The sequence below is a fragment of the Manis javanica genome, chromosome 1 (genome assembly GCF_040802235.1).
Source record: "Manis javanica isolate MJ-LG chromosome 1, MJ_LKY, whole genome shotgun sequence".
Lineage (NCBI taxonomy): Eukaryota > Metazoa > Chordata > Mammalia > Pholidota > Manidae > Manis > Manis javanica.
In genome coordinates this window covers 111,757,623-111,781,604 of record NC_133156.1, presented here as the reverse complement: position 1 = coordinate 111,781,604, position 23,982 = coordinate 111,757,623, and the positions used below count along the sequence as shown (strand labels likewise).

General features: G+C 40.3%; 1 protein-coding gene across 2 annotated transcripts in view; it reads left to right on the top strand.

Annotated features, from left to right (window-relative positions):
• Nucleotides 1–23,982, top strand: part of ITGA2 (integrin subunit alpha 2) — a 117,758-nt gene that overhangs the window by 8,737 nt on the left and 85,039 nt on the right. For both annotated transcript variants that reach the window (XM_037022016.2, XM_073236346.1), the window contains exon 2: nucleotides 14,918–15,038. In XM_037022016.2, coding sequence (XP_036877911.2) covers nucleotides 14,918–15,038 — 121 coding nt within the window. The remainder of the gene's footprint in view (nucleotides 1–14,917; nucleotides 15,039–23,982) is intronic.

Genomic DNA, 23,982 nt, shown 5'->3' with positions numbered 1-23,982 from the left:
ATTTAGTTGTTGACCCCTCACTATCAGACACTGTATCATGAATTAAAGGCGTGCTTTCTGAATGAATGCCAAGCTGAAAACTTCTTCATTCTTTCCAGTTAGAATATGAAAAATAGCCTCTATGTGCAGGTTTATATGAATTTGCTAAAATCTTCCTGTAGTTGATACTTTTTTTCACTTCTTTGACAGTCTGTTTGCTTTGTACCATTTCTCCTTTGTCTTAAGATGTCCTACAAGGATAGTTCTATTGACAAGTAAGAGGATGAATGAGGTTTTAGGACAGTGAAGACATCTTTTTCCCCCCAAAACCCTACATTTCCTGTTTCCCTTTTCTGTTCTCATGAAGCAGCACCATAATTTATCTCCAGCTTGTCTCTCTTTCCCACTGAAGACATTCTTTATGGTCACATTCCATCCTATTTTTCAATGTATTCCCAGGACCTATAAGCTCCCACAAAATGATTGGTAAAAATAATTTAAAAATAAAAGTAGAATTCAGATGACTGTGAAGTAAATATGCCCATTGAAGTACTAAACTTGATTAATGGCTTCAGTCTATAGAAGCATTTCTTTATAAAATAGAATATTTGAATATCCTTACAGAAGAATGACATATATGAAAATATTCATCTTAACAAAAAAATATTTCTATTTCTTTCTTTTAATATTTGTAAGTGTGCATGTTATTTTTTTCAGATAGACTCACCATTTATTTGAAAATGAATGGCTTACTTTCTATTCACTGGCTATCTTTTGTATATACTTTTCCATATGTGCTTCATGTTTATAACTTTACATCAGTGCATCCTGCTGTGTTATGGTTAACTATTGTACCATTGTTGAATATTTAGGTTGTTTCCTGTGAGTTTTTCCCCTACTGTAAATAATGTGACTATAAATATCATTATATAAGAAGCTTTTTCTTTTTTTTTCCCTTTTGGATGATTTCCAAGAGAGGCATTACTGGGTCAAAGATTATGTGTCTTTTTTAGCTCTTGTTGCATGTTGAACAGTGTAGTCATCAGCAATATGTGAATTTACCAATTTCATCAACATTAGGTTTTAATTTACTTTTTATAGTTCTTTTTAAGCTTTCTGTAGGTTGGTGGATGTAAAGTAGTGTTTCATATTTATTTTAATTCTCATTTTTTATATTCATCAGGGTGCATTTTTTAGGTTACAGTTAAAAAATCTCTCTTTTGAAAAATCCATATATTAGGATATTATGGGATTTAGGCCTAGAAGCAGTCTCAAGAGATCATCTAGTAAATGCCTCATTTTGACGATAACCAGCTTTTGAAATGACTAAAGCCCAGGACTGCAGTCGTCTGCCTGTCGTTGCAAGATGCTCTTCAGAATCCTCAAAATCTCTTTGACAACTTCCCCTTTCTCACCTATGTCCCACAGATTTTTTTCACCTTGAGGAGTAGCAATTCTGTAGTTAAGATTTCTGTACCTCCATAAGTCTCAGGACCTTTCAGGAGGAGAGAGAAGACATTCTGTTTACCAGAACACTTGACTTCAAGTAACTAACACTGGAGATTTTTTTGGTTAGCTATTGCCATGTAACCAATTACCCTAAAACTTGGTGGCTTCAGATGGCAACTGTGACTTATTATCTCTCATGGTTTCATGGGCAGGACTTTGAGAAAAGCTTAGCTGGGCAATTCTGGCTCAAAGTCCCTCTCCGTAGAGGGTAGACAGCTCTCTCTCATCATATGGTTGTATCACAGACCCAGAAATCGTGCAACTGCATCTAATCAACTAAGCAGTCACAAAGTCTGCCCTAGATTCTGGGGGAGGGGACTTATTTCCAGACATGTTTTCAAAGCACTATAGTAACTTAATCAACTTAAAGGTGCTTATAGGACAATTCATTGTTTAGATCAGAGTTGCTCAACATTGGCATTATTGACATGGGGGGCCAGGTAATTCTTTCAGGGCACGGGGTACTGGGGGGCTGTCCTTTGTACTGCATGGTGATGAGCGACATCATTGGCCTCTACTCACTAGATGCCAGTAAACCCCCACACCCTAAGTGTGACAACCAAAAATGGGTCCAGACATTATCAAATGCCCCTTGAGGAACAAAACTGTTCCCAGTTGAGACCCATCGTACTAAACAAGCATATATTAAGCACATTTGGTGTTCATGGCATCATGGAAATAACTCCAGCTCTAAAGAGTAAATTAAATACCATTTTTCACAGGCAAGCTATTTCCTACCTCCTGGGTCACTGAAGGATCAAATGGGATTATGAGTGGGGAAGTATTTTGCACACTCTAAAAGCATATACCGTCTTATTGTTTTTAATCCATAAATTTGGTATTCATCCATAAGCTTGGTATTCATCCATTTTTGTAATCGTTCATTTATTTAAAGGACTTTTTTAAGAGACCTGTATGGCATGCCTATCATATAGCAGTAAAGTGTCAGAGGGATTGGAGGAGTCAAGGCAGCCCCATCCGGGAGCTCTGCCTTCCATGTACAGCATCACCTGTCGGTGACAGTGGTAGCTGCTACATCCTTACGGAATGCAACATTTAACATTCAGTCTTTTAAGGAAAAAACTGCATTTTTCTTTCTTAAAGAAATCAAGAGAATGTTCTGCGACTACATTCCAAAAACTCAGGGTCATTTTGTGCTTCTGTCTTCTGCACTACCTTTTTTTTTAAGCACTATGGCTATTAAACCAGACATTAATAGACCTTAATCTGTACGCAATATATGGTCATTTTCAAAGTGCCTGTAATTTCTAAGATTACTTGATTGTTTTTTTTTATTTTGGAGAGAAGAGGGAGAGCTTTCTACATCATTTTGGTATTGCCACCCTTTCAACATGAAGACAGTGCTATTAAAAATGATTTCCTGATAATGTATGTTTTATGGTTGTGGTTTTGGATGTATTCAAATGACTTAATGTTACCTATGACCATTTTTTTTTTATCACCACATACTAGGTAATGATTAACTACATTTTAGAGTCTGAAGTCTATTTCTTAGTTTCAAAGTCATGGTCTGAGTAACCCTGCTTCCTGTTGTTGTAGCTTCCTGGAGGCCCCATAGACTGATACTGTTCTCTTGGTTCTTGTGGTGTGGCCCTGAGTATGCCTCAGCAAAATGCAGCCATGTGTCATTCCCCTACCCTTTCTACAGCAGTTCCCAGACACTTAATTAGAAATTTACTCAGAATATGCTTTTCGTGTTAGAGGTGAAAATGGGATCACAAAATCAAGTCCTTTTAAAATTTCTTAAAAAGTACGTTATCCTCAGTACCACATAATATTAATAGTAAAAATACAAAACAAAACAAACTGTCTTTACTAAATGCTCATCGTTTGCTAGGCACTGGGCTGAGCGTTTTATATGCATTGTCTGATCACAAAGAGATAGGCTCATGTATTTTATCTATTTCAGAGGTGTAAAGGCAGTGGCTTATGAAGAATGAGGAATTTGCCCAAGTTCATAGAACTTTTCAAACTTCAAGCTCTTAGGCAGTGTGAGAGACTGTTGGTCTTGCCTAGTATCTGGACTTTTCAGCTAAAAAAAATCCTTGTACTTAAGCACTGGTATACTTCTGCCACCCCATCACCCCAAAATAAAGTCAGTCTTCTTTGTATTTCTAGGGTTCTTCTATAGGTAGATAAAAAGCAAGTTCAGTGTTCTTTAAAATTCTAGGTAGAAAATAAAATATGTATGTATATTTGCATATACATATGCATGTACATAGATGTATGCATTTTTATTTATCTTTCCTTTAATCCAGCTGTCTGTATATCTTCTCAGTAATCTGCTCTCAAGGATCTTATTTGAACCAGTCCAAAACTCATATTTATTAACTAAACTGGTCTTCATTGATCTCCCATTGTATATGTAACTTACTCATAGGTGAAAAGGTGGCATAGTCGACTGGCTGTTAATTCAGTTGATTATTTTTGATCCACAACCATGTGCTGGCACTATTCTGAGTACTGGGGAATATAGCAGTAAACAGAATAGGTAAAGGCTCTACCCTGAGGGATGAAGGCATATTTACCACAAAACAAGTGAAGCTTACACTTCAGGGCCCCTAACTGAGCAGGCCCATTCCAATGGGTTCACATGGCCTGGTATTTTTATTAAATGTGCAAAAGTTAAGATCACGTCTCTTTTGTACCCAAAGCTAACACATTTCATCAATGGTGTTGACAACAAACTGGATAATAATGTCATCAATTCAGACAATGTCATCAATTCAGACTTTCTAGATTAATCCCTATAAAAGAAAATGAGATGCCTTGAAATATCATAGCTCCTGTATGATCCTAGAACACGATCTTAAACATTTACGTGACAATTACAAATAAGGAGCTATGAAAATGAAAGGGACTTTCCTTTATTATAAATAACAAAATTTTTTAAAATTAAATTTACCATGCCAAAAAATGTTGAATACTTTTAGAGAATATGATTTAAAAAAATTGTCAAGTGAAGAAGTGATCAAACGATATAGGGACAAAAACTGTAGGGAATAGGTATTATAGAAGTAGATATAGAAGAAGATCATTACTAACTAGGCAGTTAGTAAGATGTATGTTTTGAGTATTTTTTTTTTCTGGATCTTCCAGCATTTAAAAATATGTAATTGCTAGAATTGTTTTCTCATTCTAAATAAGTATTTAATTTTATACTTGAATGTGTTTTGTAACTTTTTCTTTAAAGAGCCACTCTGGAAAAATTGTAGAATCTTCAATCCCTACAAAACTTAGATCCTCCTGTGCAGATCCTGATGAGGGAGGCAAACAAATACAAAATATAAATACGTAACATATGAGGTAGTGATGCTGTCTTAAGAAACATTTAGCAGAGTAAAGAGGACAGAGAATGCTGGACAGGGGGTGGAAAATGGGAAGGTATTGTTTTACATGGGGTTATGTATTAGTTATTTATATTACTATACAACAAATTACCACACATGTGGTGACTTAAAATAATATACGTTTTTTATCTTGCAATTTCTGTTGGTCAGGAGTTTGTGCATGGCTTCACTAGGGTCCTCTGCTTCAGAGTTCCCCACATGGCTGCATCAAGGTATACAGGCCAGGGCTGGGGTCTCATCTGAAAGCTTAACTGAGGAAGGAAGCCCTTCTGCTCACTTTGATTGTTGGCAGAATTAGTTTTCTCCAGGACTGTTGAACCGAGTGCTTCCTCTCAGGCTCTCCACTAGAGGCCGCCCTCACTTCCTTGCCCTATGGGCCTCTTTAGTTCATCAAAGCTGACGAGAGAGTTGTCTTCTAGCAGGGTGGAAAGTCTAATCTTATGTAATGTAATCACAGAAGTGACATCCTATGACTTCTGATTCTGTGTTTTGAATCTTTAATTCTGGTGGTTTGGAGTCCCAAGTCCTACCCTCACTCAAGGGGAGAGGATCACACAAAGGCATGAATAACAGGAAATGAGGATCACTGGAAGCCCCCTGACTACCACAGGTAGGGAGAAAAGGCAGCTTTGACAGATTGATGTTTGATGCAAAAACAAGGATGCAGTGAGTGAGAATGCGTGGTGCTCTGGGAAAGGAGAATTCCAGGTAAAGGGCACAGACAGAAAAGCTCTGAGGTCAGAGTGTGTTTAGGGAAGAGCCAGGAGTCCAGCAGAATAGCTAAAGGGGTAGGGCAGGAGGTGAGTCAGACAGGTGTGGGAGGGAGCAGCAATGCAGCCATGGAGGCAGAACTTACACAGGAGAACAGGTGAGTAACCTTTGAGGAGTATTCCCCAATAAGAGACGCAAATGGAGAGCAGCAAGGGAGAGAAGGGTGTGCGCAGGTAGGTGAAAACCTGAAACGTTATGGAGAAATGACCAGAGACTTAACAGAAGAAATACCAACTTCAGTCATACCCATTGTTTCTACACATTGCCTCAAGGTATGTGAAGCATATCTTGTTACTGAGGAAGTTGTAATTACCTTGTTACTATGGAAAGGCACTGACTTGCTAAGTGAAGGAAAATGCTATTCTGAGAGAGTGAGAGAGATGAGTTTCTCCTTTCACATAAAAGGAATTTAGGGATAAAGTGTCCAAACAGGAAGTGAACTGATGAGCTGGTATTCCTAGGCACTGTCCCAGTCCTCTGGGTCATTGGGACAGCGAGGCTACTGAGGGGCTGCACCCCTCCAGCATTCTCATGGAACAAAAGAGAATCTATTGAGTTGTTAGGAAGCACTAAGTCCCAATAAATGGACTTACAAGCAATTGCAGTGGACTTCTGAAGATGTTCATTGCCTACAAGATCAAAACCGACTGTGGGCCACGTACCCCAGGACATAGTGCCATTACTTTGTCACAAAAACACTTTTATGTTTTTCATACAAAATATGAAATGTAAATGATATAATTGGAATTAGTATACAGCTCACCTGTATTTATATATGCGCAACTATGTATTGACGGAATTATCTTTGAACCTCAGAATAGTAATTTGAAATGCTCTGTTATGTCCTGATTTTCCTCACCTTTGTCTGTTGGGGCTGCCATCACAGAATAAAGCAGACTGGAGAGCTTCAACAATGGGAATTTACGTTGTCATGGTTCTGGAGACCGTCCAAGATCCAGGAGACACCAGAGTTGGTTTCTTGTGTGGCTTCTCTTCCTGGCTTACAGACTGCTGCCCGCCTGCTGTGTCCTCATGTGACCTTTCCCCTGTGTGCATGCAGAGAAAGAACTCTGGTACTCTACCTCTTCTTATAGGGACACCAGTCCTACCAGATTAGGGTCCCACTCTAGTCACCTCTTTTAAACTTGATTACCTCCTTTAAGGGCCTATCTTTACATGTAGTCACATTGAGAGTTACAGTTTCAACACCGGAATTTGGGGAGGATACAATTCATCTGTAACACCCTCTTAGGACTTAACACCCTATTAATAGATTCATTTCTGGCCATGGAAGAAATGTACATATTTCTTTGATATGAACACAGAGTAATTATCAAATAAATGATATATATGTACATTGTTTTTTAAAAAAGATGGATACAAATCATGAATGAATTATTACCCAGATGTCAGCTGGAGTCTCTCTGCTGCTTAAAATTGAGATAAGATTCATTCAGATCCCTATTGCATCCTTATAGATGACACAATGCTCTCCCAAGATTTCTCCGAACTCTCAGGAGGTATCCATTTTCATCCTCACTCAGCCCCCAACTTCCAGACCCCAGAGCATTTGTTCTCTGCTGTGTCAGGTCGGCTATCTGATTTTGCCCTATGTACAAGCTGATATATCTGCTTGTGGCCCTTCACGGATGCTGACAGGTGATGGGTTCCTGCGTCAGAGAGACAGGCTCCCACTCACAGCACAGCTGGCATCATGTGCATGAGCGTGTTCACCTGGGTTCCCCTTCTGCTTCCCCATGAAATCTCATGCAGGCTGTGTGGATGGGTCTAAACCGATGCCTGCACACATAGTAGGTTGCATTCCAAGAGAGGAACACTGGGTGAGCCTGCTGATTTACAGCGAGAAGTCAGCAAGCCTGCTCTTTGTCCTGGAGGGAGATAGTGTCTCATCTCCGGAGGTTGCTTCTTGCAACCCAAGCCTGAGAAGTGGCCCAGGTAAACAGCACTCGGGACACTGCCTTCGTGGCAAACCCATTGTACTGAGTTGAGTTGTAGCCCCCAAAAAAGATCTTTCTATATCTTAGTCCCCCAAATCTGTAGGTATTATGTTATGTGGATAGGAGATCTTTGAAGATCGCCTTGAGGAGACTTGGTAGAAACACGAATGTTGAAGACACTTCTGATGTGCGCTCAGGAGGAAATGAGGAACATGTTATCAGAAACTGGAGGAAAGGTGATCCTTGTTTATAGTGGCGTAAATTTGGGCCAACTTGTGTCCTACAGTTGTGTGGAAAGCAGACCTTTCAAGCAGTGAACTTAAGATATCTAGCTGAGAAGATTTCCAAGCAATATGTTGGAGGCGCAGGCTGCCTTCCTGTGCTTAATGTAGTAAAATGCAAGAGGAAAGAGGTAAATTCAGGAAGGAACTGTTAAACAAAAAAGAACAGTAACTACTGATTTGAGAAAAAATTACCAAAAACATTACCAAAAGAAAAGCAATTAGTATTAGGAGACTCATTGTTAGGAAAAGTGTGCTCTGAAGAGAAAGCTAAGGGTGTGGTTGGAAACGTTTTGCTGAATTAGGCATGTGATTTATGGATCCTCTCAACCACCTCTGCAGAGGCCAGGCAGGGATCCCCATGACATACACAGGAGACCTACAGGTTTTTAGGAATGTTGTCTCAGCAGAAATGCTGCCATCTTGGACTGCAGGGGACAGAGAAGCAGAGACCAGTAGAGCTGTTGCAGGCGCAGACAACAGCCTTGAGCAAAGAGGATTATTCTCAGGCCTGGAAACCTAATGGAATTAGACCTGCTATGTTAAACTTTCTTGGTACCAGTGACCCCTGTATTCCTTCTAATTTCTCCCTTTTGAAATGGTAATATCTATCACATGCCAGTCACAGCATCATATTTTAGATGCAGATAACATGTTTTCTAGGTTCACAGACCCAAAGATGAAGATAAATTTTGCCCCAGGACAGACCATGCCTGGAGTCTCACTCATATCTGATTTAGGTGAGAGAGCATTCCTCCTGGACTCTTGAGCATAGTTTTTCTGGGAAGCTTTGCTGTCCCCTAAGAATGTTCCCCCATGTCTTGGTGGCTTCTGCACCTTCCTGCTGCCCTTTGCGATGCCCAGCTCACTGTCCAGTGCCCTACTCCTCCCTGCACCTCTGCAGCCTCTGAGACAGTCCATATCCGGCACAGGAGAAATGTGCTCCACCTCCGTAAAGCGAAGGCATCCTGCCCTTGCACTGTCACAGAGTCAGGCCTTCAAGTTCATATATACTATATAGTTCATAAATATAAAATAATGCCTATATAATGGTTATTTTCTAACTTTTAGGTTGAGATATAATCAACATTATGTTCATTTCAGTTGTACAACATAATGGATTCAATATATGCATATATTGTGAAATGATCACCACAATAAATCTCATTAACATCCATCACCACACATAATCACAAATATTTTACTTGTGTTGAGAACTTTTTTTTAAATGTTAACCTGCTTTATTGTGGTATAATTTACATACAACAAAACTCACCTATTTTAAGTGTGTAGTTCTTTTGAGTGTTGGCACATGTAAACAGTTGTGTAAACCACTGTTACAATCAAATATACAACCTCACATCACCCAAAAAAATTGCCCCCTGACCTCCAGCCTGGCATGCTCAGATCTGATTTCCATTACCACGGTGTGGCCCTGTCTGGAGTGTGGCCCACGTGGGGCACTGCAGCTTGAAGCCTTTGGGATCTGGTTTGTTTCCCTCGGCAGAACGGTTTTGACGCATCCATGTGGCTGCATGTGTCAAGCTCATCCCTTTTTATTGCTCAGTAGTAGTGATGTACAGATATGTCCCATTTTGTTTGTCTATTCCCTAGCTGATGAACATTTGGGCTGTTTCCAGTTTGGGGCTATTATGAATAAAGCTGCTATTATGTGTGCAAGTCCTCATGTAGATGGGTTTTCATTTGTCTTGGGTAAATATCAGGAGTGGTATTGCAGGGTCATAGGGTGAGTGTATGAGTGACTATAAGAAGCTGCCAGATTGTTTCCCCACGTGGCTGCACTGTCCTGTGTTCCCACTAGCAGAGTATGAAGGGGACCTGGTACATTTGAGTTCTAGTCTAGGGCCTTTCTGGTTATACCATAGGGTCAGTAGCTGCCGAGAGGTTAGTGGCTGCTAATCAAGTTAATATGGAGCCTGTACATTTTTTGTTATATTGTTTATGTACAATTACTTGAACATTATGGTTACTAGACTCCCCCTATTATTAAATCCCCCCCATATACCCCATTACAGTCACTGTCCATCAGCATAGTAAGATGCTATAGAATCATTACTTGTCTTCTCTGTATATACTGCCTTCCCCATGTCCCCAACCCCCTTCATTATGTGTGCTGATTGTAATGCCCCGTTTTCCCCCATATCCCTCCCTTCCCACCCACCCTCCCCAGTCCCTTTCCCTTTGGTAACTGTTAGTCCATTCTTGGGTTCTGTGAGTCTGCTGCTGTTTTGTTCCTTCAGTTTTTACTTTGTTGTTATGTGTGTTGAGAACTTTTAAAATCTACTCTTTTAGCAACTTTCAAGTATACACTAGAGTATTATTGAGTATAGTCACCACATTGTACATTCCATCCCCATAACTTGCTTATTTTATAACTGGAGGAGTTCTTTTGCATTTGTTCATTATTTAAAAGAGATATTTCCCTGCCTAAAATGCCAGTATACATTTGTAGGAAAGTGCTGGAGTGCAATCTGAGAGTCCTAGTTAAAAACACATCTCTTCTCCAGTCTACCTCTTGCTTTTGGCCATGATTGTCTTCTCTTAACATGCATTTCTTCCCCTGTATTTCCTGGAACCTTTCTGCTCATGAACCCCTTCCATGAAAAGCCTGTCCACCAGCCCTTCAGCATATGTATACATGCTTAAATTTTACATTGGCCACACAAATCAGACCCTGCTTCTCCCCTCTTTTACTACAAATATATATCATTTAGCTCCGACAGGAAAATTAATAAATTTCCCTACCCAAATTTTTGTCATTGAATATAGATTGACGTGTTTTGTTTTATACACTTATTTCTGCTCTTGTTTTCAAAAGATTTTGTTCTTTTTTGAGCATTACTACCTTTTGAGGACAAAACTGTTAACTGTATCTAATCCCCAAACATATATTTCTCTTTTGAATTATCTTATAATTATGAAATATCTTTATAACTTAAAATTGGATTCCAGAAAAAGTGGGAGAATGAACTCCATCTTTGCTGAAATTAATTCATAAATTATGAAGGTTTCCCAAAAATCTGTTTCAGAGATGAACAGAAACACTCAGGGCAGGAGGTCCTATAAAATTTTTAAATGAGTGGAAGAAAAAAGAAGTCTGCATTAATTGATGGGTACTTAACTCTTGGTTTGCCCATGAATATGAAAATGACAACAAGCCAGGTTATCATCCAGGATGATGAAACACTATCCCCTTTTTATTGCAGACATAGAGGGATTAAGTTAAAAACTTCCAGGAGATACAATGCTTTTATTGGTGGTACATTTTGGCAAGGTTCTCTGTTGCTATCAACATGTGTACAGCAAGGTCACCTTTGACAAATGCTTTGAGTTTGCATTCATGAACAGTCACATGAGGTAAAGGAGGGAAGATTTACACTCTGGGTAATAATATGCTCCTGTCAGGGCAAAGTGCAAGGCACCTTGAAACTCACTACATTTACTGTAGAACTGGAAATGTATAAATTAATGTAACAATCTATGACTTGCCATGCCAAAATTTCACCATTTCAATCCAATCCTCTCCTGTTCCACATCTGTATGCTGCTGAGCGGGGTGTTCTTGTTCCTGGGGGACCTTCCTCTCTATGTAGTGAATTTCAGCTCATCTTCAAGGTCAAGATTGATTGCTACCTCTCCTGTGAAGCCTTTAAAACTTAGACTTGCCCTCTTCTCAGCTTTTGGCTCAAGTTTCTTCTTAGAAATTCTCTGAAATTTAATGCTTCTCCTGTTATGCTATAATTATTATTTTTTATTCAAATTATCAGAATGGAAGCTCAAAGACAGCAGGGATCTTGTCTGTTTGGTTCATTTCTATATTCCCAGGACCTAGAAAAATGCCAGACACAAAGGAGCTGGATAAATATTTTTTGAATGACCCATTTATTAGTATGTGTAGACATGTGGACATGATTAAGAGGGAAAGAAACACGATGTGCCAAATACGGTTATTTTCCATATGATCCAGTTAAAATTATGAGGACATAGGATCATATCACTATAAGCTTTGGGACTGCAAAGAAGAAACTGACATTGAATTAGACTGACTACTTGCATTAAATTTGTGTAAGCTAATTGGCTATCATAGGCTAAGTGTGAAACCATGACATGGATAGTGAGTTGTAAAAATATATTTGATTAGTGAACTGAGATTGTCCACTTAGCAAAAGAGACAGGGTCTTGAACAAAGGATTGAGTTAGTGGGAAAGAAGAGATCTAGGGTCAGTGGAGTGGAGTGAAGGAATGATGATGGAGAATGACATGTTTCATGAGGAAAATGAGCAGACCATTTATGAATGGAAATTCTAGACAAGAAGGTTGAGAAGATGTGCCAGACCAAGACTCAGGGCTCAGCCACCAACTGTGTGGCATTGAGCAAGAAAGACAGTTCCAGGTTCCTCATGGGTACGTTGGCACCAAGGGATAGGTTTTGCTGTCCCCCAAGGTTGTTGTGGGGTTCAGATGAGTCAAGGTGATTCTGAAATAGGCGGGCAGACAGAAGTAGTAAGCAGTAGTATGATGCAAATAGGAATATACATTCTTGTTCAAATAACAGAAGGAAAAATACTAGACAGAAATATGTCCAAATTAACTGCACTTGCTTTAGAATGCTGTGACTGTGATCTTTCTGCCCCTTATTTTCTCCATATTCCAATCATCATTGAAAAACATACATTTGATGAAAATCTATTTCTTTCAACAAACATTATCCTAGGTGCTGAGAACATTAAAGTGAATAAGAGAAGTAAGGTCTGAGCTCTCAGAGAGCTTAGATTTTAACAGGCAGAGACAGACACAAAACAATACAGATACAAAAGATCATTTCAGATAGTATGCACTGCGATAGTGGGTATTGATGGAGGAGGGTGCTGTGGCTAGAGAGGAGTCGGGGAAGTCTACGAGGAGAACTGAGTCCTGTTTGAGCAAAGACCAAAGTGATGAATAGATGCTGAGATGTAAATGCTGAGCTGGGGAGAATGTTTCAGACAGGGGTCAAGCAGCTGCAAAGGCCTTAAGCAGAATGAGCTGCTTGTGTTCAAAAGACAGAAGGAAAGCCAGTGTGTCTGAAACAGTAAGCAAGGAGGGTGGTGAAAAGTGAAGTCAACATACACACAAAGGCCAGATCATGAAAGGACTTTGAAACCATGGTAAGGAAACCGGATTTTGTTTTCAGTGTAATGGCAAGACATTGGGGTATTTTAAGTAGAGGTGAAATGATCGATTTACATGTCTGAGTAATATTTTATATGTATGTGTATCTATACATGTACATACATGTGTAAATATATTCATACAAGTATATGTATTAAATATATATGCATATGTGTGTGTATATAATATAACTATTAGATGATAAAGTGAACTCCATCATGATTTCATGTTGTAACATGATCTGCTGAGGTCTAATTAACAGGGGAAAAAATGAGGTCATTATATCCAGTCATATGTGATCTTCCCAGCAGTATATATTTTAAAAATGGGAGCATCTTAATAACGTCTCCCCAAACTTTTACTAGTATGATAGATAATTGGTAACATATTTAAATAACATTTATTGAGTTCTGCACAGTGGGGTGAAGTTAAACTGTTGATTGGAAACACCAGTATTCTAAATGTCAGTTCTGGTTCTCTGCCTAATTTGCCATGTTGTTTTCCTTCGCATTTCATTTCCTCAAAAATAAAAAGGAGCAGTGGTGCATATGAATAATAGACATTAAGGAGAAAGTTTGCAAATGTAGAGCTATATAGATTTTGCTACAGAGTATTTCAAAATTATTATTTGTCCTTCTCTTCCTAGCCACACATATTTCTAAGAAACAATGAGTTAAGCCCTCTTGAGTGAGAGAATCTGTGGTAGAATAATTTTAGCATGTAGAGAGGAACACTGACTACTTTAAGTCCCCAAAGCATCATCACCGACTTCTTTATTCCTTGGGATCCCCCTACACAATCTTCTTCTGGAGGCACACAGGCACAGGGAGGAGTGAGCCCTGTCCTCCGTCCTTCGGGTGCCTGGAACAATGGACTTACAAAATACTGTGTCCTTGCAATGCTGCCCAGAAAGCGGGGCATTCCTCTGTGAAAACACATATTAATGGCACTTTGATGTTGGTTTTAAAGAGTCCCCTTCAACGTCTGTAAAAATAAATACTGATCTCCAGTGGCAGGAAGCATCCTGTCATCTCCACACAGCCGTCCGTCTCAGGTTGAAGGACCGCCCGCTTTAATGCCATCAGTGTCAGAGGGAGATTTAGTCCACCTTCCTCTTTCTCCTCATTCCATTTCCATCAGAAATGAGGTTTTTCAGAAAAGTCTATCAAGGCTTTATCCTATCAAGCTCCTTGCTGTTTCCGAAAATGATTATTGTTTCTTAAGCATTCAGAAAGAAGCATCAAAGAACAAAACCATATTTTTGACAGTTGCCACTGGAATACAAGAGATGTGACACCTTTCCCCACATTTTCATCCTCAAAAACCATCCCTTCTGCAAGAAAATGATACAATTTTCACAGAGCTGTGATTGTTTTCCCCTTGTTGATATAGTCAGCGTGCTTTTGCCACAGACATTTCACAGAGTCCGTGTCAAGATCTTCAGGGGAATTCAGAAGAAATAGGAGGCAGCCTTCAGTCCCCGCCGCTGGTGGCTTAGAGCCTTTGCTGCTTTAGGAAGGACAAATAAACCTGAAGTTACTTAAGAATCCCTAGAGGTAATTTGTGGTTTAAGAGTTCAAGCCCTTGAATCAGACAGCGCAGGGCTCAAGGGCTGTCCTTACTTTTATCATTTTCCACCAATGAGACACACTCATCTTTAGAAACCGCAGAAAGCGCTGCAAAAAAAATTTAATAGTAACACTTAGTGTGGTGCCAAGGTCCCAAGTAAATATTTAAAAAGCAGTAGCTATTATTTCTTGGTAAACACTAATAAGAATAATTATTACATCAAAGTTTTTTAAGTGGCCTTTGAGAATTATTTTACAAACATATTCACAAGTTGTAAATATGGACTAAGTTTTCATTTCTCTTAACAGGCATTTTAAATTATTGTATGGCATACAATGTTGGTCTCCCAGAAGCAAAGATATTTTCTGGTCCTTCAAATGAACAGTTTGGCTATGCAGTGCAGCAGTTTATAAATCCAAAAGGCAACTGGTAAGAATATTCTCTTCTTTATGATTTCAGTAAAAATGCTAAGTAAATTTAATATTTGACTAATTGCTTGTTCAAATTGGTACATGAATATATTACTTATAAGTAGTCCTCAAATACCCTTAAATAAAGGATCTTTCCTGTGAATTGATAACTCTCAGATTGATAATTAATTGGATGGCATAATGGTACTTTTTAAAATCAGGATAGAAAATTTTCTCTATTTCATAGTGAATTCATATTATGTTTTGACCATTGAATAAATAGATAGATTTGTCTTCGTTTCTTATTCTGAAACTGGTATCCATTGAGTTTTGTAAATGTCCAGCTAGCTAATGCTGCCTCTGGCCCAATTCTAAATGGTAGAAATTTTCCCTCAATTTTCATCAGCAAGGTTTTGTCTACTGGTCTCATTCTAAGTTTCCCTTCTCTACTTCATGTGACAAATGGTCTTCATTAAGCATCGGGCAAAATTTACAAGGGTACCTTTCTCTAATGAATTTAGCATCTTTTATTTTTCCCCAAAAGTGCCCCCAGTTTTTCAGTGCCATCTAGTGGTTGCAATTTTACACCACGGTTACATTTATATGCAACCACGTTCATGGATATCAAAATACCTACCCCATTGCTGGTTTCAGTTTCCCATAACAACAGTGAAAATCAGCTCAGGGGAAAACAGATCATTTTGCAAGTCCTCTTTAGGCAGAAGAGCTCCAGCTGCTCTGCCACCTGAGTGGTACCCACTGGTGGGAAGGAGTCCTGCCAACAGGCCTGTGTCTCCGTGTTGCAGCAGAAGGCTGCACGCTCAGCCTGTTGCTTCTGATCCTGAGGCCTCTAGAGCTCTTTCCAAGTATTAAATGGGTTGTTGTCGGCTTTTCAGATAGGAGCTATATAGTTTATAACCTTTTTTTCTATAGGAACTGATGTTTGATGCTCAGAAAAGTTGAATTCAAAGAAATATTTAGAATCCAAATTATTCGCATGTTAAGAGCATTGCCTGTCTGTGTGGTAGGGAAACAACATGAAATTATCACTCAAGAGGGCAGTGTGGCTCAGAGGCATCTTGGAGGAAGTGAGTTTTGAGCTGTGTCTTAAGGGATAAGATGGACAGGCTGGAGAGGAGTGTTAGCTCGTGTGAGGAGACTGGGAAAACCATGTGTGTGCCGGCAGTTTGTCAGTCATCTGGAAGGATAAGAACAGCCCAGTGGAAACCCAAAGAGGGGCTGTCCTGCCAATGGGTTTTAGCCCTGGGCAAGTTCACTGTGGATTCAGTGTGACCAAAGAAATGACAGTAGAACATTCTTGGGGTGAAAGGGTTATACCCAACTTTATTTCCATGGTGGCAGGTCAGTCACTAGAACCCCGTCCACTCAGAGCAAGTCTGCATGCAGCAAGCCGGTCTCTGCCTCTGGGCCTCTCTGCCCCTGCAGCCGTCTCAGTCTCTGTCCTTGGCGCTGCCACCACTCCAGTCTCCTCTCTGCTCTCCTGCGCCTTGCAGCTGTGCCACCGTGTCACCCAGAGCGCTGGGCCAAGCTCTTTATATAGAGTCAATAACAATGTATTGCCCACACATGTGCAGTGAGCTAGCCAACCAGGGCCAGGTGAGAATCCCGGCCACAGGAACCTTCACTGTATCCGCAGTAGCAATGGCTCTTTGGGGATATGAAAGAGACCACACCTCTGTCAATTACCTAGAGATGCTTTGATAAGCATACACTGTGGTGAGGAGATGAGGAAGATGTTACGAATGGTATAGTTTGAACTTGGAATCTAGCAGATGAAGTTGCTAATGATCCTCCTTTTCTACATATATCCAGCCCTGATTCTTTCCTGGAGAAGGCAGCCCCATATCAGACTTCTCCACTGGAACATCTGATAGATGTACCAAATGTAACAAAGAAAACAAACACCTCAGTCTCCGCACCAGCTGATGAGGCCAAAAATCCTTGGCCCCTGTCTTTGTCTCACCTCCCCCATACCTCATCCACTGGCCAGTCCTGTTGACCCGCCACTAAAATACAAACGATAAGGCCCATTTCTCACCATGCTTCCTGCTGCCATCCTGGGGGAAGCCAACACCAGCCCTTACCCATCTCCTGCTTCTCTTCTTGCCTGTTTCCTCACTCGTTACAGCCAATGTGAACTTTTTTGCATTAAATACCACTACTTCCTAGATTAAAACCCTCTATGGCTTTCCTCTGAAATTAGAATAAATAAAAAACTCCTTAAGGACCCTCCGTGGTCAGTCATCTCTCCTCATGTTCTCCCCTGACACTATGAGCTCTATCCTTTGTCTTTCCCTTGAACACACCAAACTCATTCCTGCTTCAAAGCTTCCGCACTTGCTTTTCTCCTGCAAGGAACAGTATCCCAAGGTCTTCACACGGTTTGCTGGCTCCTATCGTCCAGTCTCAGTTCCAGTGTCTGCTCCTCACTGAGACCTTTCAGGGCAAGCCCAGCCACACTAGCACTGCACCGCCCCTTCCAGTCACGCTCCAGCCTTTTACACTAATTCATTTTCTGTGTAGGTTATTGCTATCTGGAAACATCTTTTTCATATATTCATTACCGTCTTTTGCCCTGTTTCATGGGTCTTTGTTTTGTTCACTACCGTGTCTTCAAAACCCAGAGTGGCATCTGGTATTGAGTAGGAGATCAATGATTTTTTGTTGAATGTCTGAATGAAAGTTCTATTTCCAAATGATTTGCTCATGGTATTCTGCAAACTTCAGTAGACTGACTTAAGACTGAGCTGAACAAGACCTTCAGGTCCACTCTACGGTCCACTTCGTAAGTATGGCCTTGCTGAGGACAGGCTACCATCACGCTTGGAGTTCTAATTTTTAGGTAACTTTTTATGGGACACGGTAAATCTAAGAGAGCCACTGTCTGTAATGGATGCTGTTAGGTACAAGAAGCCTGTCAAGGACTGTAAGGCAACCCAGCCACTGCTACCCTGAAGGCTGGAAGTTGAGTGAGACCAGAAGGGACAAACAGTTGAGAGGAACTTAGCAGCAGAGTCCTGGGGAAGTGAGAGGCAGTCATACCTCCTTCCTCTCTCTGGGATTCCCTCTGAGCATGCAAGTGGGTTCTGGACATAACCCTGTGAACACAGACTCCGGTGCTGATAGTGTTATGTCCAGACCAGGGATACCAGATACTTCAGGGTCCTTCCTTGGCCTTCTCCTGACATTCCTGAAAGCCGTATAAACATGAGACAATGGCTCTGGGAAAACAAGGCACCATCCTATGATTGGCGATGAGTGTCTTTAACTGTTGTAGTGCTTTCTGGAAAGGCCTGGTATGAGGCTTATGAAGCCTCACCTCCCTCAAGCCTATGTAAAGCCCACTGGTACGGGCATGCCCACCACACAAGAAGAGGAGGAGGGAGAGTGCCTGGCTTCCCGCAGGGGCTAAACCTGGTGGAGGGGAGAAGCAGGACAGCAAGAGGGCAGAAGCATGCCCATCGGGGGTCCTTTCACTGGTCTGGCCTTGGAAAAGCCAAGAAGCAGAAGAGGCCACATCAGGGACATGATCTTTTCACCCATCAGAGGCTGGACACGACACAGGGTGCAGAAAGTACGAAACACAGACCTTCTGTTACTCTGTGGAGCAGAATAAATGAGGAGGATTTACGCATTGAGTGGGCAGCCCTGATAGTGCCAGAGGCGCGCTAAGTGCCAGCCTCTTGTGGGTCACGGCGCCTCTGCTCTCGAGGTGTCACTAGCTGTGCTCACTCCCTAGTAAAAGCTCATTTTCTCCTCCTGAGGCCTGACACCCAAGGACAGGATTCCCTCGTGACCTTTCTCTTTAGCCTGGACACAGGGGCGGGGCCCTGGCCGGATCCCAGTGAAGGGTTTTTCTCACTCCGGGCTTGAGCAGGCGGCAGCACAGGCTGCCTTCCCAGCTCTCAGGCTCGAGGAAAATAATATGAAACTTGGAACCCAGAGTTGCCTGTTTGTTTTGACAGTTGGCACTGTGCCCTTCTCCTCCTAATTTACGACAGCCGCAGAGCCATTATGGAAGTAGCAGATGTGGAAGGATGGTTTGAACATTATCGTTCCTTCTGAAACTAATCAAGTTAACTTTGGGCACTGAAAGTGGTATTACTGTGAATTCCTTTAACAACTGTGCGTTTTTTCCCCCTAGACTGCAGCGCGCGCACCCTCACATGCCCTTTTATTTTCTGTACTGCCTTATTGATTGTTCTGGAGCTGCCCTTCTGCTAGTTTTTTCCTCAGCTTGCTCTGACTTTCTTTAGTCTGTGTTGTTGAGCCTCTTCATCTCTCAGCCCTTTGCTTCCATCTGACAACTCACTTAAGGCCCCAGTCTTGAGGTTTTCTAAGTCACACTCTGTTGTTCCTAAAGTACAACTTGAATTGTTCCATGTGTCCCATGTTACTAAGAATTTATAGGCATATTTTACACTGGGATCTACAAGAATTTAACAAAATGATCTTGACTCTTTTGCTTGTTTTGTTTAGTATACTTTTGTTACACTGTGTACTTTTACTCTAGAAATAGTGGTGATATGGCAATGAGAAGCCTAGAGCCTTTTTGACAGTCTCAGATGAGCTGAATAACTTTAAAAGCAAGGTGACCCCCCAAGCAGAGCAGTGGGCACCCGTCTGTCAGTTATGCGTGGTCTCTCTTCCTCCAGTGTCCCTTCAGAGCACTCACTCTGTGCACAGGATGTTCAAATGTAGATGATACAGTCCTTATCACAATTGTACAAAAGACTGAGGTATGTTTGCAGTCATTTCCTGCTGGCCTGTGGCGATATGCACTGTTTCTGTTTGTCTAACCTGAAGGCTTGTCCCAAGAACAATCCGAGCTCATCCTATGACTAAAAGTCTTAGAACACTGCACTCACTTGGGTGATGAGGACTGTCTGGGAATAGGGGTATTTCCAGTTGCTGAAATGTATTTCCTTGTGCCAGTGAGGACTGGTGCATGCTTGTTCCTTAAGAAAAGAGGAGAAATAGAGTGAACATTTGTCATGGCCAACAAAAAAAGATTCATTTATGGAATTGTGAACTCATATTATAGTTATAACTTTTTAATGAAAATGTTAATAAAACTTTATGTGGTTTATAACTGGTTGTCTGGAAGAGATATATAAAAGAATTTTAGATAAGTAATAAAGCAGAAACATTCAAATCTATAATAGACATCAAAGGTTATGTCATACAGCAACACTGGTAATAACAGTGCCTGGAATTTATTAAGTACTCTTTCTTTGCCAAACACATAATACTCAGAATGACTCTAAGAGCTTTGTAAAACTATTATGTCTTTTACAAATGAGGCGACTGAGACTTTGGAAAGGTTAAGTAGTTGCCTAAGATTATAGAGCTTATAAGTAATAAACACAGGGTAGATTAATGCAAAACAGAGGTAAGATGTTCCAAGTATCCCTATTTTAATACGTATCCAAGGAGGAGCGTAGCAGAATGTAATTGGCATTTATAAATAATATTTAAATATAGTTTTCATATAAACTTTATAAAGTAAGATAAATGTCCTTCAGTATTTTGAATGGAGTTGTCTGGGCAGGGATGACGGTACCCACCTGTCTTTTCACTTCCTTGTGGACAGTGATTCATCCTGTAAGTCAAGAGCTAATGCACAAGGGTTTACCCTCATCTTCCCCACCACTAGCTGAGTGACTAAGGGAAAGTCACATGACCTCTCTGGAGCACCCATAGAATGCCGTTGCTATCCAACTGAATGTTTTGAGCACCTTGTGACAGGATAAAAATAAAGCACTTTGAAAACTCATCATTAGCACTGTGTGAAAACATATAGGAAGAAAACCAGGATTGAAATAATGTTCTTCCCTCTCTCTCTGTGCTACCTGCTCTTCTATCATTTCACATCTGTCATCAATTAGCTTCCATGCATACTGGATTAGCTTCATCCATTTCTTCTTTTTCTCTGCCAAGAATGCTGTTCTGATCCCTTTTCCAAAATAATCATGTCTTTGTCTTTCATTATGGCCTTTAAATATTAGCCAGTTGTCAGCCTTTATGTCTGTTTCCAAGGGTGAAGTTCTCTTGCCATTAGGTGGCCCTGGCAGTGCTGTTTGACATGCTTACTTTGTTTATTCACAGTTTTCTTTTATTTTAAACCCATGACATTTATATCCCTTTTTGTTCTTCCACTACATTTTCTCTTCACTAACTTATAACTTAGTCCAATTTTTGATTCTGTAAATGTATTAGAAGTCTGCTAGTAATATAGTTTTACTCTTTTAAATTTGAAAAACTTACTCTCATTTTTATAAATAATGACTGTGCTATTCCCATGTAATTAAACCACACTCAACACTATTTATATAGGCTCGCAAAGTGGCTTGTCTCCTATCAAGAATGACTTTTCTTAGGCAGGCAGTGCAGGCAGGATAAATAGGGAACCAACTACCTTTTAGAACTCCATGGACCACCCTAGTCTTGATTCACCTTCAGTTGTCACACCATAGTTGTTAATTTTTTTCCTACTAAGTTAAAATAATCTTTATGGCTCAATGTTTTAGTGCTTGGTGTTATTTATTATAAAAAATACTTGTAGTAGAAAGGACACTTTAAATATGCCCTGCTCTGATTTGCTTCTTCCTTCCCCCACATTGAACACAAATGTGTGTATATACCTACAAACACACATACACACTCCTCTTTTATGACTGTATGTGGGATCGATGCACTGATCCAGAGTGTCTGGAGACCATCAGTGATCTGTGAAAGTCCTCCACGCCTCACCAGCTGGGCTTATAAGTTTCAGCTTTCCTCTGTTAATGCCTGAGTGTTTCTGGAATAAAGTTCATTTACAAAAATGAATGGGGCTTACACACGCACACAGCTTCCTGATGGCCACTTATCTGAAACTTTTCCATCCATCTAACTCCATGTGAAGAAGGATCTAGAGAGCAGTGAGTGGCACAGGTGGAACCTATTTGTTAATCTCTGTATGGCCCATATGATGGCAGAACAATGACGACCTCTCTTCTAGAAAGTCCTAAGCCAACCTAATGTAAGAAAGAATCAAGCATTTGGAATGAAAGGCATAGGTGCACATCTCGGCTTTGTTGCCCATTAGACATGTAGACTGTTTCTTTAAATGAAAACAGAAATAGTTACAACACTCCACCCCACAAGGTATTTCTAAGGATCAAAGGAGATAATATACATAAAACATGCTTTATAAACTGTAAAGCGGTTTATAAATGTTGCTTTTCTAATTTTTTTTTTTTAAGTTTAATCTTCATTATAACATTTTCGCCACCACTTTCTTTTTTTTTTTTTTTTTTTTTAAGTTTTGGCTTTGACTTTTATTTATTTATTTTTTTTTAATTTTTTTTTGAGAGGGCATCTCTCATATTTATTGATCAAATGGTTGTTAACAACAATAAAATTCAGTATAGGGGGGTCAACGCTCAATGTACAATCATTAATCCATCTCAAGCCTAATTCTCGTCAGTCTCCAATCTTCTGAAGCATAACGAACAAGTTCTTACATGGTGAACGAATTCTTACATAGTGAATAAATTCTTACATGGTGAACAGTACAAGGGCATTCATCACAGAAACTTTCGGTTTTGATCATGCAATATGACCTATAAACAATCAGGTCAAATATGAATATTCGTTTGATTTTTGTACTTGATTTATATGTTGATCCCACATTTCTCCTATTATTATTATTATTTTTATTTTTAATAAAATGCTGAAGTGGTAGGTAGATGCAAGATAAAGGTAGAAAACATAGTTTAGTGCTGTAAGAAGGCAAATGTAGATGATCAGATGATCAGGTGTGTGCCTATGGACTAAGTATTAATCCAGGCTAGACAAGGGCAGCAAGACATCCACGGATGCAGAAGATTTCTCTCAAAGCAGGGGGGGTGAGGTTCTGAGCCTCACCTCTGTTGATCCCCAAATTCTCACCTGATGGTCCCCCTGCGACTGTGCCTGTCTTAGGTTGTTCCTCCCTTGAGGAATCTTACCCGTCTCTGGCTAACCAGTCATCTTCCGGGGCCATACAGGGAAATGTAAAGTTGGTAAGTGAGAGAGAAGCCATATTGTTTGCAAAGGTTAGCTTTTTACTTCTTTGCAGATTTATGCCTTGTGGCTTCTATGCCCAGCACTTGTCTCGAGGTATCTTTACCACCTGGAGGAATTATGATACTCGGTAAATTCGATATGAGGCACGAATTCTATTTAAGGGTTGTAATTAGAAAGGAAGAAGAAAAGCTATAGATGTAGCATATGAAGGAAACATGGGAGGATTGATTATTTCTTTGACATATCTTCTTGTATAGTACCTTAAGTATGTATAGGTTTTAAACTACTAACTAATTTGCACACACATATTAACGTAATAGGAATACGGTGACATAAACAAAGCAAATCTATAATTACCAGCCATCTCCAGTGAAGCCAAGAAAACCATTTAGGCACCCTAGGCATTTGTGAAAATTTATCTATGATATGATGGATATTGTCAAACTGTACTTGAACCATCAGACAAATTAAAGCAGCCCATTTCTGGGATCTGTTCACATCCCATATGTTCTTTTAACCATAGATAGTCTATAGTCATGAGATTTTGGAGTGCTACAACTTGCACCCCTCCCAACTCCTGGTTGAGTTCCAACAGTACAGATCCGGTCAAATTCGTTGTCTCACTGTATGCACATGCCAGCCTAGACATCTCCCTCCTCATTCCTATGGCAAGTCCAGGAGACGGTGGGCTGGATGCAGCCCCAACCGCAGCATCGTCCGGATCCCTGTGGAGGCTTTTTGATGATCATCCCCCGGCACAAGTCCTCCAGAGAGTGCTGATGCCGGAAGCTCCTCCTCATATCGTATCTTAGTTCATTTTCTGGGTATCCAAGCTAGGCCTTGATCTTCTGCGTAGAAACAAACAGACCCTTTGCCCACACTTTGACATG